This window comes from Schistocerca serialis, chromosome 8 (genome assembly GCF_023864345.2).
Source record: "Schistocerca serialis cubense isolate TAMUIC-IGC-003099 chromosome 8, iqSchSeri2.2, whole genome shotgun sequence".
Taxonomy (NCBI): domain Eukaryota; kingdom Metazoa; phylum Arthropoda; class Insecta; order Orthoptera; family Acrididae; genus Schistocerca; species Schistocerca serialis.
Genome location: NC_064645.1, coordinates 177588904 through 177604948, shown reverse-complemented (window position 1 = coordinate 177604948; position 16045 = coordinate 177588904). Strand labels below are relative to the sequence as shown.

Sequence of the window (16045 nt, the reverse complement as noted above, 5' to 3'; positions counted from 1 at the left end):
ATTGAAATAAATAAATGACTCACCTTCTTCCCTAGCATTAGATTACAATGACTACATCGGATAGTCTGCTGCTCTCTGGACCGTGTGACGTGCTAATTTATCACCGTACTTCTTCACTACTAACTCTTTTGCAACACATTTCGCAGAGAATAGCCACAGATGTCGCTGAATATTCCCACTGAAGTATATCGTTAAGGCATATAGTACAGGAGATATAACGTCATAAACACTGAAATTCCTGAAAAACTGCCGCGTCATGGATGACCTTTTAATTTATTACTTCTTTACTTACCTTACTTTACTTACCTATGGCTTTTCTTACCTATGGCGTCATCTCAGAAAGCTCGTGTATGGTGCTAGAACTGAGAGTGTTGCACAACTACACCAGTGGATTGAAAATAGCTGTGGAACTGTGCAGAATGAGATGAACGGAGGCTCCAACATTCCGAGATGGAAAGAAGTGGAGCACGTCACGGTCTTTGTCTACATAGACATAATTTTGAGCATGTCGTGGCTTAATCGTATAGTTAGTAGTTGTGCTGAATTTGTGTCGTTGCCTTTTTTTCTTTTTTGGCCTTGGAGTCCTACACTACTGTATAACTCTGAACTGAAGCAGTTTCAGAGAAAAGTTTATGTAACGTTTTACGCTTATTCTGAGGCGTACATTACACCCACGAAGTTGGTTCAAATGGCTCTGAGCACTATGGGACTTAACATCTATGGTCATCAGTCCCGCAGAACTTAGAACTACTTAAACCTAACTAAACTAAGGACATCAAACAACACCCATCACGAGGCAGAGAAAATCCCTGACCGCGCCGGAATCGAACCCGGGAACCAGGGCGCGGGAAGCGAGAACGCTACCGCACGACCACGAGCTGCGTACACACCCACGACGTGTGAACAGTTACTTCTATATCACTCTGTAGGAGCAAGTAAGCAACGACGCAAAACATGAAAAATTCCACAAATTTTAACAAACCTGAAATGGTTACTACAGACTCTAAGCAGTGAATCATGACGTTTTTGCATAAGTACTGGTAACAGACATCAAATTTACGCCAGTGACTGTAAGTGGCTCTCAGCACTATGGGACTTCACATCTGAGGTCATCAATCCCCTAGACTTAGAACTACTTAAACCTAACTAACCTAAGGACATCACACACAGCCATGCCCGAGGCAGGATTCGAACCTGTTCTACATGACTGTGAATCCCAGGTATAAAAAGTTAATAAGTACTGGCGTTTTTTAAAAAAAAATACTTTATTGATACAACACAACATATTAACACAATTGAAAACTAGTGTTATGATACAACTGATTCATCAACAACAACATTATATTATACACACTTACCCACCACCTTATTTAATTAGTGGGTCGTATTATTATACATAACAAGCAGCTTATAATAATTGGTTAATGGCACTTGCTATGGACAGGGTTAATCTAACTTTTTGACTGCACTGGCTATTCTTAGACTAACTACCCTGCAGCGTTACAGGTGTGCCAGATGATATACAAACCTAATATTAAGGCCTGCTCACTGCGTTAATCACAGTGAGCGTGCCCCTGACACTGGACTGGCCATCCACTTTAAAATCGCTGCAGTCCCTACCTGTGTTAGTAATGTATTGGTGTTTACAGTTCAGCGTGACTTTGTGGGCCTCTGCAGTGTGGATGACGTTGTTCGTGTTGCTGTGTCGGCAGCGGGTGGTGCGCGGCGCGGCGGGCAGCGTGCTGGTGCTGGTGGCGTGGCTGTGGCTGGCGCTGGGGGCGCGCGCCCTGCTGGCCGGGCTGCGCGCGCCGCAGTTCGCCGCCGCCGACAACCCGGCGGCGCGCTGCCCCTCGGCGCTGGCGCGCGCGCTCACCTTCCTCTACCTGCCGGCGGCCAACGCCTGGCTGCTGCTCTGCCCCGCCGTGCTCAGCTTCGACTGGTCCATGGACGCCGTTCCGCGCGTGCTGTCGCTGCTGGACGCGCGCCTGCCGGCCGCCGCCGCGCTCTACGCCTCGCTGCTGCGCGCTCTCTCCGCCTCCTGGAGGAAGGCCGCCCCCGCGCCGCCCGCGCACAGGCGCCAGCGACCGCCCCCGCCGCCCCCGCGACTCCAGGCGGCAGCGTCTGCGGCGGCGGCGTCCGCCTGCGCGGTGCCCGCCCCCTGCCCCGTGTGCAGGCACTGCACCACCGACCAGCACTCGGCTCACTGCCGCAGCACCAACAACAACAACGCCATCGCGGCGGGTGCCGAGTGCTACTGCGCGCCGGCGGGTAAGCACCACCGCCACCAACCGCAGCAGCAGCCGCACCAGCACCACCAGCACCACCACCACCAGCACCACCTGCCGCAGCGGCCGCGGCCGGGGCCCAGGCGGGCGCACGCGTCGGCCCCCGAGGTGCTGCTCATCTCGCTGGCGTTCCTCGTGGTGCCGTTCCTGCCGGCGACCAACCTGCTGTTCTACGTGGGCTTCGTGCTGGCGGAGCGCGTGCTCTACATGCCGAGCGTGGGCTGGTGCCTGCTGGTGGCGCTGGGCTGGCACCTGCTGGCCGAGCGCGCCGGCCGCCGCCTCGCCATCGCCTGCGCGGCGCTGCTGCTGGTGGCGCTGAGCGCGCGCACGCTGCGTAGGAACCACGACTGGAGAGACGAGGAGAGCCTTTACCGCTCCGGCGTCGCCGTCAACCCGCCCAAAGGTACGCGCACCACTTGTCACTCTACTTTTGCCAAGAGGGTTTCTGTTTGAGGGAGACTGGGCTACCAATGCAACTAGTATTACATGGTCCTGACACGCGAAAACAAGGTTTGGATACAAACCAGTCAACAACCCAATAAAACTAGTGCGTAATGCAGTCTAACTTCTAATATAAATAAGACTTTAATTCAGTGACTTGTGCTTAGAGGAAAGTTGCGCGACAATCGAAGACAGTCACTGATCGTACAACTGATCATTAACCTGAATGAGATTTTCACTCTACAGCGGAATGTGCGCTGATATGAATCTTCCTGGCAGATTAAAACTGTGTTCCGGATGGAGACTAGATCTCGGGACCTTTGCCTTTCGCGGGCAAGTGCTCTACCAACGCTCTAATCTGCCAGAAAGTTCCATATCAGCGCACACTCCGCTGCAGAGTGAAAATCTTGATGTGGTTGGCAGGAGTGCCAGCACGGTGTTACTAGAGGAGGCCGCAATGCACGCGTTTTAGCTCACACAGGCTGGCTTGAGGTCTGGAACAGGACAAGGAAATTAGAATTCAGAAAAAACGGACGTAGCTGGTGGAATACTTAACTTTAATCCATTAATGATGAACGTCGGTCTTGACGGTACATGATTCACAATATCAATAGTAACCGATAATGGCGCCTTGCTAGGTCGTAGGAAATGACGTAGCTGAAGGCTATGCTAAACTATCGTCTCTGCAAATGAGAACGTAAGTAGGCAGTGAACCATCGCTAGCAAAGTCGGCTGTACAACTGGGGCGAGTGCTAGGAAGTCTCTCTAGACCTGCCGTGTGGCGGCGCTCGGTCTGCAATCACTCATAGTGGCGACACGCAGGTGCGACACATACTACCGGACCGCGGCCGATTTAAAGGCTACCACCTAGCAAGCGTGGTGTCTGGCGGTGACACCACAAATCTCATTCTGGAAACATCCGCAGGTTGTGGCTAAGCCATGTCTCCACAATATCCTTTCTTTCTGGAGTGCTAGTTCTGGAAAGTTCGCCGGCCGAGGTGGCCGAAGGGTTCTAGGCGCTACAGTCTGGAACCGCGCGACGCTACGGTCGCAGGTTCGAATCCTGCCTCGGGCGTGGATGTGTGTGATGTCCTTAGGTTAGTTAGGTTTAAGTAGTTCTAAGTTCTAGGGGACTGATGACCTCAGAAGTGCCATAGTGCTCAGAGCCATTAAATCATTTTCTGCAAGGTTCGCAGGAGAGCTTCTGTAAAGTTTGGAAAGTAGGAGACGAGGTACTGGCAGAAGTAATACTGTGCCGACGGGGCGTGAGTAGTGCTTGGGTAGCTCAGTTGGTAGAGCACTTGCCCACGTAAGGCAAAGGTCCCGAGTTCGAGTCTCGGTCCGGCACACAGTTTTAATCTGCCAGGAAGTTTCATGATCCTTAACGTCTCTGAAAGTCACTCGAACAGTAGTACGAATTAAAGCTGGATAGGAGCAGCAATTGTCAGCTAACAACATAACATAGCAAACAGTAGATTTACTTGACTTATTCTTTCTCCAAGTATACAAAGACATATTGCAAATAATGCAGCAAGAAATAAGAGTCCAGCTCTCAACCTCAACAAAGAGCAGACTCTCTGAACTATGCACAAACGATGCTGTATCAAGCAGGCTCCAAGCCCAAATGGGTTGACTGGCTGCTGTCGGCCGTCCTCTATTGTGGCCCAGAGTACGCTCACAGTCCAGAGCCTCTGGAGGCGTGGCTAAACCGGCACACAACATTGTGTTTGCCAGGTCTCACACGACTGCTATCAGCGTCTGATGGAAACCTCCATTGCCAACTTCGCAATGTCCGTGGGGTGATACCAACACGTGATACCACAATAACACACTGAAAGTGAGCAATCTACGGTTGAAACACTGCGCGGTGGACGACTTGGTCTAGGTTTGTATTCGCTGAACTTACTAGAGACGGATAATACAAGATAACTAAAAAAAACCTAATTACATTACCATGTCTAGTACGATATAGCAAAGCCGTTGACACTCAAAACATTCTTCGGTAGTTTCGCAATGGATAAATGCAGTTCCTGTATACACTCCTGGCAATTGAAATAAGAACACCGTGAATTCATTGTCCCAGGAAGGGGAAACTTTATTGACACATTTCTGGGGTCAGATACATCACATGATCACACTGACAGAACCACAGGCACATAGACACAGGCAACAGAGCATGCACAATGTCGGCACTAGTACAGTGTATATCCACCTTTCGCAGCAATGCAGGCTGCTATTCTCCCATGGAGACGATCGTAGAGATGCTGGATGTAGTCCTGTGGAACGGCTTGCCATGCCATTTCCACCTGGCGCCTCAGTTGGACCAGCGTTCGTGCTGGACGTGCAGACCGCGTGAGTCGACGCTTCATCCAGTCCCAAACATGCTCAATGGGGGACAGATCCGGAGATCTTGCTGGCCAGGGTAGTTGACTTACACCTTCTAGAGCACGTTGGGTGGCACGGAATACATGCGGCCGTGCATTGTCCTGTTGGAACAGCAAGTTCCCTTGCCGGTCTAGGAATGGTAGAACGATGGGTTCGATGACGGTTTGGATGTACCGTGCACTATTCAGTGTCCCCTCGACGATCACCAGTGGTGTACGGCCAGTGTAGGAGATCGCTCCCCACACCACGATGCCGGGTGTTGGCCCTGTGTGCCTCGGTCGTATGCAGTCCTGATTGTGGCGCTCACCTGCACGGCGCCAAACACGCATACGACCATCATTGGCACCAAGGCAGAAGCGACTCCCATCGCTGAAGACGAGACGTCTCCATTCGTCCCTCCATTCACGCCTGTCGCGACACCACTGGAGGCGGGCTGCACGATGTTGGGGCGTGAGCGGAAGACGGCCTAACGGTGTGCGGGACCGTAGCCCAGCTTCATGGAGACGGTTGCGAATGGTCCTCGCCGATACCCCAGGAGCAACAGTGTCCCTAATTTGCTGGGAAGTGGCGGTGCGGTCCCCTACGGCACTGCGTAGGATCCTACGATCTTGGCGTGCATCCGTGCGTCGCTGCGGTCCGGTCCCAGGTCGACGGGCACGTGCACCTTTCGCCGACCACTGGCGACAACATCGATGTACTGTGGAGACCTCACGCCCCACGTGTTGAGCAATTCGGCGGTACGTCCACCCGGCCTTCCGCATGCCCACTATACGCCCTCGCTCAAAGTCCGTCAACGGCACATACGGTTCACGTCCACGCTGTCGCGGCATGCTACCAGTGTTAAAGACTGCGATGGAGCTCCGTATGCCACGGCAAACTGGCTGACACTGACGGCGGCGGTGCACAAATGCTGCGCAGCTAGCGCCATTCGACGGCCAACACCGCGGTTCCTGGTGTGTCCGCTGTGCCGTGCGTGTGATCATTGCTTGTACAGCCCTCTCGCAGTGTCCGGAGCAAGTATGGTGGGTCTGACACACCGGTGTCAATGTGTTCTTTTTTCCATTTCCAGGAGTGTAGTTATCAACAGAATCTCATATCTTTCTTACAGCAAAACAGTGACAAGTTTGGGTAACGACAATCGAGTTGCGTAACTATCATACACAGTTCCCTCCAAATGATACCATAAACCCTCAATAGCATTGAGATTTGGTGACTGTGACGGCCTTCAGAGAAGCGACAATTCACTCTTGTCCTCACGAAAACATTTCTGGACCACGCTAACTGTGTGAATAAGAGACCTTGTCGTCTTTGACACTGTATCACCATGTCAGAACAAACATTGTACCATGGGATGCACATAATCAGCCAAAATGGTGACATAATCCAAGGCAGTAATGGGAATTTGTAGAGTAACCGTAGGGCCCATGGAATGTCACGATACGGCTGACCAAAACACAACCGAACCCCCCCCCCCCCCCCCCCCCCCGCCATGTTACACTCTTGGCCAGAAATTTGGAGCAGTGTGAAACACGACTCATCCAACCACACGACATTCTCCCATTGCTCTATAGACCAGGTTTTATGGAATCAGCTCCACATTTTCCTGTAAGGACATTTTCATCACAGATAAATGGTTTCAGAGTTCCCGTTCGATCTGCAGTTTCCAGCTTTTGGAGTGTTGTTCAGGTGCTGACAGAGTTCACGACATTCCGTTTCACAATGACTTTTGCAGCTGTTATAATCTTTTTTTCGGCACCATGACTCAACACACACTTTCATCCGCGTTGTGACTTACCGAATAACGTTTTTGTTCGATTTTACCTGTATGCAATACAAATCTTCAATACTCTGCCTAACAGTTCCCCTTGGTTACGGCAGCACGAGCCATACGAGCACAATAATTTTTCCACATTCGACTTCACCTAACTCCGACACAATGCGCTCACAAGTATACGGCTAACACTTGCAAGGCACTGAGACCACTGAACAAATGCCGTTCGCAGTCAAATACAACAGTACTACTTGCACTCTTGGTTAGCGTCTGCATTTATGTTCAAGCGTACATTTCCGCGGTCTTTCCTTATTTTTGTCCAACCTCTGTACGTGTCTGTTTTCTCCTGCACAAATTCATTTGAACTTAACTGCAGTTAAGTTCAGAATAGTCTTCTGCAACAAATGGACACACATAAATCATAGAAGAAATTATGAATAAGTGCTAAATCACAATAGTGTCCATTTAACTGGTGGGACTAAGGTAACGTAAAGCACTGCCATGAAAAACTACGATCAGAAAACTAAAACATTTTAGTATTGACAAATTGTTAACACTTTTACCTGTTTATACCCACTGGAACTGCCTATTACAGTTAGGTGGCAAATAAGACATGTTGTTGTTGTTGTGGTCTTCAGTCCTGAGACTGGTTTGATGCTGCTCTCCATGCTACTCTATCCTGTGCGAGCTTTTTCATCTCCCAGTACCTACTGCAACCTACATCCTTCTGAATCTGCTTAGTGTATTCATCTCTTGGTCTCCCTCTACGATTTTTACCCTCCACGCTGCCCTCCAATACTAAATTGGTGATCCCTTGATGCCTCAGAACATGTCCTACCAACCGATCCCTTCTTCTGGTCAAGTTGTGCCACAAACTTCCCTTCTCCCCAATCCTATTCAATACTTCCTCATTAGTTATGTGATCTACCCATCTAATCTTCAGCATTCTTCTGTAGCACCACATTTCGAAAGGTTCTATTCTCTTCTTGTCCAAACTATTTATCGTCCATGTTTCACTTCCATACATGGCTACACTCCATACAAATACTTTCAGAAATGACTTCCTGACACTTAAATCAATACTGGATGTTAACAAATTTCTCTTCTTCAGAAACGCTTTCCTTGCCATTGCCAGCCTACATTTTATATCCTCCCTACTTCGACCATCATCAGTTATTTTGCTCCCCAAATAGCAAAACTCCTTTACTACTTTAAGTGCCTCATTTCCTAATCTAATTCCCTCAGCATCACCCGACTTAATTAGACTACATTCGATTATCCTTGTTTTGCTTTTGTTGATGTTCATCTTATATCCTCCTTTCAAGACACTGTCCATTCCATTCAACTGCTCTTCCAAGTCCTTTGCTGTCTCTGACAGAATTACAATGTCATCGGCGAACCTCAAAGTTTTTATTTCTTCTCCATGAATTTTAATACCTACTCCTAATTTTTCTTTTGTTTCCTTTACTGCTTGCTCAATATACAGATTGAACAACATCGGGGAGAGGCTACAACCCTGTCTTACTCCCTTCCCAACCACTGCTTCCCTTTCATGTCCCTCGACTCTTATAACTGCCATCTGGTTTCTGTACAAATTGTAAATAGCCTTTCGCTCCCTGTATTTTACCCCTGCCACCTTTAGAATTTGAAAGAGAGTATTCCAGTCAACATTGTCAAAAGCTTTCTCTAAGTCTACAAATGCTAGAAACGTAGGTTTGCCTTTCCTTAATCTTTCTTCTAAAATAAGTCGTAAGATCGGTATTGCCTCACGTGTTCCAGTATTTCTACGGAATCCAAACTGATCTTCCCCGAGGTCGGCTTCTACTAGTTTTTCCATTCGTCTGTAAAGAATTGGCGTTAATATCTTGCAGCTGTGACTTATTAAACTGATAGTTCTGTCATTTGCACGTCTGTCAACACCTGCTTCCCTTGGGATTGGAATTATTATATTCTTCTTGAAGTCTGAGGGTATTTCGCCTGTTTCATACATCTTGCTCACCAGATGGTAGAGTTTTGTTAGGACTGGCTCTCCCACGGCCGTCAGTAGTTCCAATGGAATATTGTCTACTCCGGGGGCCTTGTTTCGACTCAGGTCTTTCAGTGCTCTGTCAAACTCTTCACCCAGTATCATATCTCCCATTTCATCTTCATCTACATCCTCTTCCATTTCCATAATATTGTCCTCAAGTACATCGCCCTTGTATTGACCCTCTATATACTCCATCCACCTTTCTGCTTTCCCTTCTTTGCTTAGAACTGGGTTTCCATCTGAGCTCTTGATATTCATACAAGTCGTTCTCTTATCTCCGAAGGTCTCTTTAATTTTCCTGTAGGCGGTATCTATCTTACCCCTAGTGAGATAGGCCTCTACATCCTTACATTTGTCCTCTAGCCATCCCTGCTTAGCCATTTTGCACTTCCTGTCGATCTCATTTTTGAGACGTTTGTATTCCTTTTTGCCTGTTTCACTTACTGCATTTTTATATTTTCTCCTTTCATCAATTAAATTCAGTATTTCTTCTGTTACCCAAGGATTTCTACTATCCCTCGTCTTTTTACCTACTTGATCCTCTGCTGCCTTCACTACTTCATCCCTCAAAGCTACCCATTCTTCTTCTACTGTATTTATTTCCCCCATTCCTCTCAATTGCTCCCTTATGCTCTCCCTGAATCTCTGTACAACCTCTGGTTCTTTTAGTTTATCCAGGTCCCATCTCCTTAAATTCCCACCTTTTTGCAGTTTCTTCAGTTTTAATCTACGGTCATAGCCAATAGATTGTGGTCAGAGTCCACATCTGCCCCTGGAAATGTCTTACAATTTAAAACCTGGTTCCTAAATCTCTGTCTTACCATTATATAATTTATCTGATACCTTTTAGTATCTCCAGGGTTCTTCCATGTATACAACCTTCTTTCATGATTCTTAAACCAAGTGTTAGTTATGATTATGTTGTGCTCTGTGCAAAATTCTACAAGGCGGCTTCCTCTTTCATTTCTGTCCCCCAATCCATATTCACCTACTATGTTTCCTTCTCTCCCTTTTCCTACACTCGAATTCCAGTCACCCATGACTATTAAATTTTCGTCTCCCTTCACAATCTGAATAATTTCTTTTATTTCATGATACATTTCTTTAATTTCTTCGTCATCTGCAGAGCTAGTTGGCATATAAACTTGTACTACTGTAGTAGGTGTGGGCTTTGTATCTATCTTGGCCACAATAATGCGTTCACTATGCTGTTTGTAGTAGCTTACCCGCATTCCTATTTTCCTATTCATTATTAAACCTACTCCTGCATTTCCCCTATTTGATTTTGTGTTTGTAACCCTGTAGTCACCTGACCAGAAGTCTTGTTCCTCCTGCCACCTTCACTAATTCCCGCTATATCTAACTTCAACCTATCCATTTCCCTTTTTAAATTTTCTAACCTACCTGCCCGATTAAGGGATCTGACATTCCACGCTCCGATCCGTAGAACGCCAGTTTTCTTTCTCCTGATAACGACATCCTCTTGAGTAGTCCCCGCCCGGAGATCCGAATGGGGGACTATTTTACCTCCGGAATATTTTACCCAAGAGGACGCCATCATCATGTAATCATACAGTAAAGCTGCATGCCCTCGGGAAAAATTACGGCTGTAGTTTCCCCTTGCTTTCAGCCGTTCGCAGTACCAGCACAGCAAGGCCGTTTTGGTTATTGTTACAAGGCCAGATCAGTCAATCATCCAGACTGTTGCCCTTGCAACTACTGAAAAGGCTGCTGCCCCTCTTCAGGAACCACACGTTTGTCTGGCCTCTCAACAGATACCCCTCCGTTGTGGTTGCACCTACGGTACGGCTATCTGTATCGCTGAGGCACGCAAGCCTCCCCACGAAGGTCCATGGTTCATGGGGGGGAAATAAGACATGTCCGAGGTAAAAAATTACTAAAAAATTCAGTTGCAAAGGACGAGAAAAAAGTATTCATGAAATAGATGAGAGAATAGTAACAAATGGCTTTTCTGGCTGTGATGATTAAATGGAAGATACACTCCTGGAAATTGAAATAAGAACACCGTGAATTCATTGTCCCAGGAAGGGGAAACTTTATTGACACATTCCTGGGGTCAGATACATCACATGATCACACTGACAGAACCACAGGCACATAGACACAGGTAACAGAACATGCACAATGTCGGCACTACTACAGTGTATATCCACCTTTCGCAGCAATGCAGGCTGCTATTCTCCCATGGAGACGATCGTAGAGATGCTGGATGTAGTCCTGTGGAACGGCTTGCCATGCCATTTCCACCTGGCGCCTCAGTTGGACCAGCGTTCGTACTGGACGTGCAGACCGCGTGAGACGACGCTTCATCCAGTCCCAAACATGCTCAATGGGGGACAGATCCGGAGATCTTGCTGGCCAGGGTAGTTGACTTACACCTTCTAGAGCACGTTGGGTGGCACAGGATACATGCGGACGTGCGTTGTCCTGTTGGAACAGCAAGTTCCCTTGCCGGTCTAGGAATGGTAGAACGATGGGTTCGATGACGGTTTGGATGTACCGTGCACTATTCAGTGTCCCCTCGACGATCACCAGTGGTGTACGGCCAGTGTAGGAGATCGCTCCCCACACCATGATGCCGGGTGTTGGCCCTGTGTGCCTCGGTCGTATGCAGTCCTGATTGTGGCGCTCACCTGCACGGCGCCAAACATGCATACGACTATCATTGGCACCAAGGCAGAAGCGATTCTCATCGCTGAAGACGACACGTCTCCATTCGTCCCTCCATTCACGCCTGTCGCGACACCACTGGAGGCGGGCTGCACGATGTTGGGGCGTGAGCGGAAGACGGCCTAACGGTGTGCGGGACCGTAGCCCAGCTTCATGGAGACGGTTGCGAATGGTCCTCGCCGATACCCCAGGAGCAACAGTGTCCCTAATTTGCTGGGAAGTGGCGGTGCGGTCCCCTACGGCACTGCGTAGGATCCTACGGTCTTGGCGTGCATCTGTGCGTCGCTGCGGTCCGGTCCCAGGTCGACGGGCACGTGCACCTTCCGTCGACCACTGGCGACAACATCGATGTACTATGGAGACCTCACGCCCCACGTGTTGAGCAATTCGGCGGTACGTCCACCCGGCCTCCCGCATGCCCACTATACGCCTTCGCTCAAAGTCCGTCAACTGCATATACGGTTCACGTCCACGCTGTCGCGGCATGCTACCAGTGTTAAAGACTGCGATGGAGCTCCGTATGCCACGGCAAACTGGCTGACACTGACGGCGGCGGTGCACAAATGCTGCGCAGCTAGCGCCATTCGACGGCCAACACCGCGGTTCCTGGTGTGTCCGCTGTGCCGTGCGTGTGATCATTGCTTGTACAGCCCTCTCGCAGAGTCCGGAGCAAGTATGGTGGGTCTGACACACCGGTGTCAATGTGTTCCTTTTTCCATTTCCAGTAGTGTATTACGTACCATCATGTCATACTGAGCTACGAAGGAAAAGTATGGCTTTAAAGAATCACTCTATTCACACAGAATTCACTGGATGAAGAATAACTAGATTTTTACCACCGACACACTGTTTATGCGAATTTTAGTTCTATCTTAAATGTAATCATACAACAGTATGAATCTACTTTTCTCTGAAAAGATGGTGGTTGTAGCCGAGAGAAAAGGTGGCTAACATCTGGAATCAAAGTATGTTGTGCCAAGAAGGGAGAGCTATATTTACTGGTGTGAACTAGCACTACTTAAGACATAAAATGCACATAGGAGTGAAAAATAGATCATGAATTGTAGGTCCATTAAGCAGACTAAGAGCGCCAACAATGTTTTGCCAGATGAATTGTTAAAGAGGTTACAAATACCACTAGGTAACTGAAGAGCAATAACTCTTATGATTACGATTCTATTCAACCAAAGTATCTGAATGTAATTTGTCCCGACGGCCTTCAATTACGTTTGTAATCAGTGGTCTGGTCAAGATACATTTTCTTATAGACGAAAGTTAGCGTTAGTAACAACCATTTAAAAAAGTAGAGATAAGCAGGTGACTTGTAACTATAGACACAGTTACCCCCTGCTCTTGTTCCCAATGAATTTGAGGAGGTAGCTTATAATAGAATATTAAACTTCTTTCCTGGGAATAACCTTTTTAACAACAGCTCATTTTGATTTCCATTTTGGTATCCACGAAAATAAGGCGCCTCAACCGTTGTCTTTGGTCTCGAACGTACGACTACTATATAGTAATTTAAAGTAACAAACCATTCAATACACTGCGATCAGTAGCTTGGCGGCAGTAGAATCGTCCTCTATTCGGCTGCAGAAGTCCATTCTTTAACTTTACTCTGTTATGTATTCCTCCAGGGATTCCAACATGAGTCATGAAGGATGCCTGTAATACTCGAGTGTTGGTCCTGCCTAACTGTAACAAATTTAGCAGCACTTCTCTGAATTGCTTCCATGCCTTCTTTTAATCCTACCTGGTCAGAATCCCAAACAGTGAGTCTCACGGATGTTCTATATATAGGCTCCTTTGTTGTTGTTCACTAAACATGGGTCCTCTCACCCACCGTTCCCGGGATAACTGCGATCGTATAGTTATGACCAGTCGGTGCCATCAGTATGAAATTTTACCCTCAGTTCGTAGAGCACTTGCCCGCGAAAGCAAAGGTCCCGAGTTCGAATCTCGGTTCGGCAAACAGTTTTAATCTGCCAGGAAGTTTCATATTAGCGCACACTCTTCTGTAGAGTGAAAATTTAACTCTAGAAAAGTCGCCCAGGCTGTGGTTAAGCCATGTCTCCGCAATATCCTTTCTTCCAGTAGTGCTAGTTCTGCAAGGTTCGCAGGAGAGCTTGCGTGAAGTTTGGAAGGTAGGAGACGAGGTACTGGCGGAATTAAAGCTCTGAGGACGGGGCGGCGTGAGTCGTGCTTGGGTAGCTCGGTTGGTAGACACTTGCCCGCGAAAGGCAAAGGTCGCCACGCGCTGTTGCCATTTTTCAGGGTGCACTCAGCCTCGTGATGCCAAATGAGGAACTACTCGACCGAATAGTGGCTGCTACGGTCATTACGATTGTAACGACCGTACGAGCGGTGTGCTGACCCCACGCCCCTCCTATCTGCATCCCCATTGAGGATGACACGGCGGTCGGATGGTCCCGATGGGCCACTTGTGGCCTGAAGACGGAGTGATCGGACACATATCCTGAATTTACGCCTCTTTTAAGCAAAGGTTATATGACGAATGTTGAACATGCACATGAAGATTATTTTTGTTTGTAATCATGGTGCTTGGTCTTGGTTATACGCGCGCGCGCGCGCGCACACAGACACACACACACACACACACACACACACACACACACATACATACTCTAGCAATTTGACGTGGGGGAGTAAGCGTGGTGTTACTAAAACTATACACTGAGCTGAAGTCATGGGATAGTGATATGCACACATACGGATGGGGATAATATCGCGTACACAAGGTATAAAAGGGCGGAGCACTAAGGAAACTGTCATTTGTACTCAGGTGACTGGCATGAAAAGGTCTGCGACGTTATTATGGCCGCATGACGGGAGTTAAGGGGCTTTGAACGCCGAATGGTAGTTGGAGTTATATGCATGGGGCATTCCATTTCGGAAATCGTTAGGGAATTCAGCATTCCGAGATCCACAGTGTCAAGAGTGTCCCGAGAATACCAAATTCCAGGCGTTACCTCTCATCACGGGCAAAGCAATGGCCGAAGGCCTTCACTTGACGTTCGAAGGAGCGGCGTTTGCATAGAGTTGTGAGTGCGAACAGACAAGCAACATTCCATGAAATAACTGCATAAATCAAAGTGGGTCGTACGACGAATTTATCCGTCAGGACAGTGCCACGAAATTTGGCGTTAATGGGCCATGACAGCAGACTACCGACACGAATGCCTTTGCTAACAGCACGGCATAACCTGCAGCGCCTCTGCATGACTCGTGACTATATTGATTGGACCCTGTATTTTGGAAAACCGTGACCTGGTCAGATGAGTCCCGATTTCAGTTGGTAAGAGCTGACTGTAGGGCTGGAGTGTGGCACACGTCTCATGAAGCCATGGACCAAAGTTGTCTGAGCACTATGGGACTTAACTTCTGAGGTCATAGTCCCCTAGAACAGAGAACTGCTTAAACCTAACTAACCTAAGGACATCACACAGATCCATGCCCGAGGCAGGATCCGAACCTGCGACCGTAGCGGTCACGCGTTTCCAGACTGTAGCGCCTAGAAACGCTCGGCCACCCAGGCCGACCAAAGTTATAAATACGGCACTTTGAGGACTACATAGTGCTGTGGGCTGTGATTGCATGGAGCGAACTGGGTCCTCTGGTCCAACAGAACCGATCGTTGACTTCATATTCCTAAACAACGATGGAATTTTTATGGATGACAATGTGCTGTGTCACAGGGCCACAATTGTTCTCGATGGGTTTGAAGAATATTGTCGACAACTTGAGAGAAGGATTTGGCCACCCAGACCGGCCGACATAAATGACATCGAGAATTTGTGGGATATAATCCAGAGGACAGACCTTGCACAAAATTCTGCACGGGAAGCATTTTCGCGATCATGGACGGCTGTAGAGGCAGCATGGTTCAGTATATCTGCAGCTGTCTTCCAGTGGAAGAAAAAAAGAGGTCCGACTCGATGTTAGGAGGTATTCTTGGACTTTTGTCTCCTCACTGTGTTCGTTATTTTCTTACATTTTAGAACTGTTTAGAGAGTCTGTGGAGTAGGTCTTGTTGAGTTGGATGTGCTATAACTGTCGGCCCGGCCCGGCTAATGTGGCCAGCTGCAGAGTGCGGAAGCGATCGCGCTGGACGCTTCGTCAGGCTGCTGACGAGCCACCTCTGGGATTATTGGCCGCTTGTTCGCCACCCCGCTGCTGATTGGGAAACTCGATCACGTGCCTCGCAGACGTTGCTCCACAGTTCCAGCTGCCGATGGGCCCGCCTCTCGAGTAATACAGGCCCCAGCCGGAGAGACCTGGAGACAGCGGTTCCACTTCATTTACTCGTCTCTTCCGACGCTCTCTCGCGTTCAACACTGCCCCAAACTCTTGCTTGGACATATCGACTAAATCGTTTACTATCGCTAGCAGACATCAAATTTTTGTACTTTCAACATTGCACCA

At 48.3% G+C, this 16045-nt stretch overlaps 1 protein-coding gene across 1 annotated transcript in view; it reads left to right on the top strand.

Annotated features, from left to right (window-relative positions):
• Nucleotides 1-1682: 1682 nt before the first annotated feature.
• Nucleotides 1683-16045, top strand: part of LOC126416907 (protein O-mannosyl-transferase TMTC2-like) — a 297814-nt gene continuing 283451 nt past the window's right edge. The window contains exon 1 of the mRNA XM_050084790.1: nt 1683-2688. Within this exon, the coding sequence (XP_049940747.1) occupies nt 1683-2688 (1006 nt within the window). The remainder of the gene's footprint in view (nt 2689-16045) is intronic.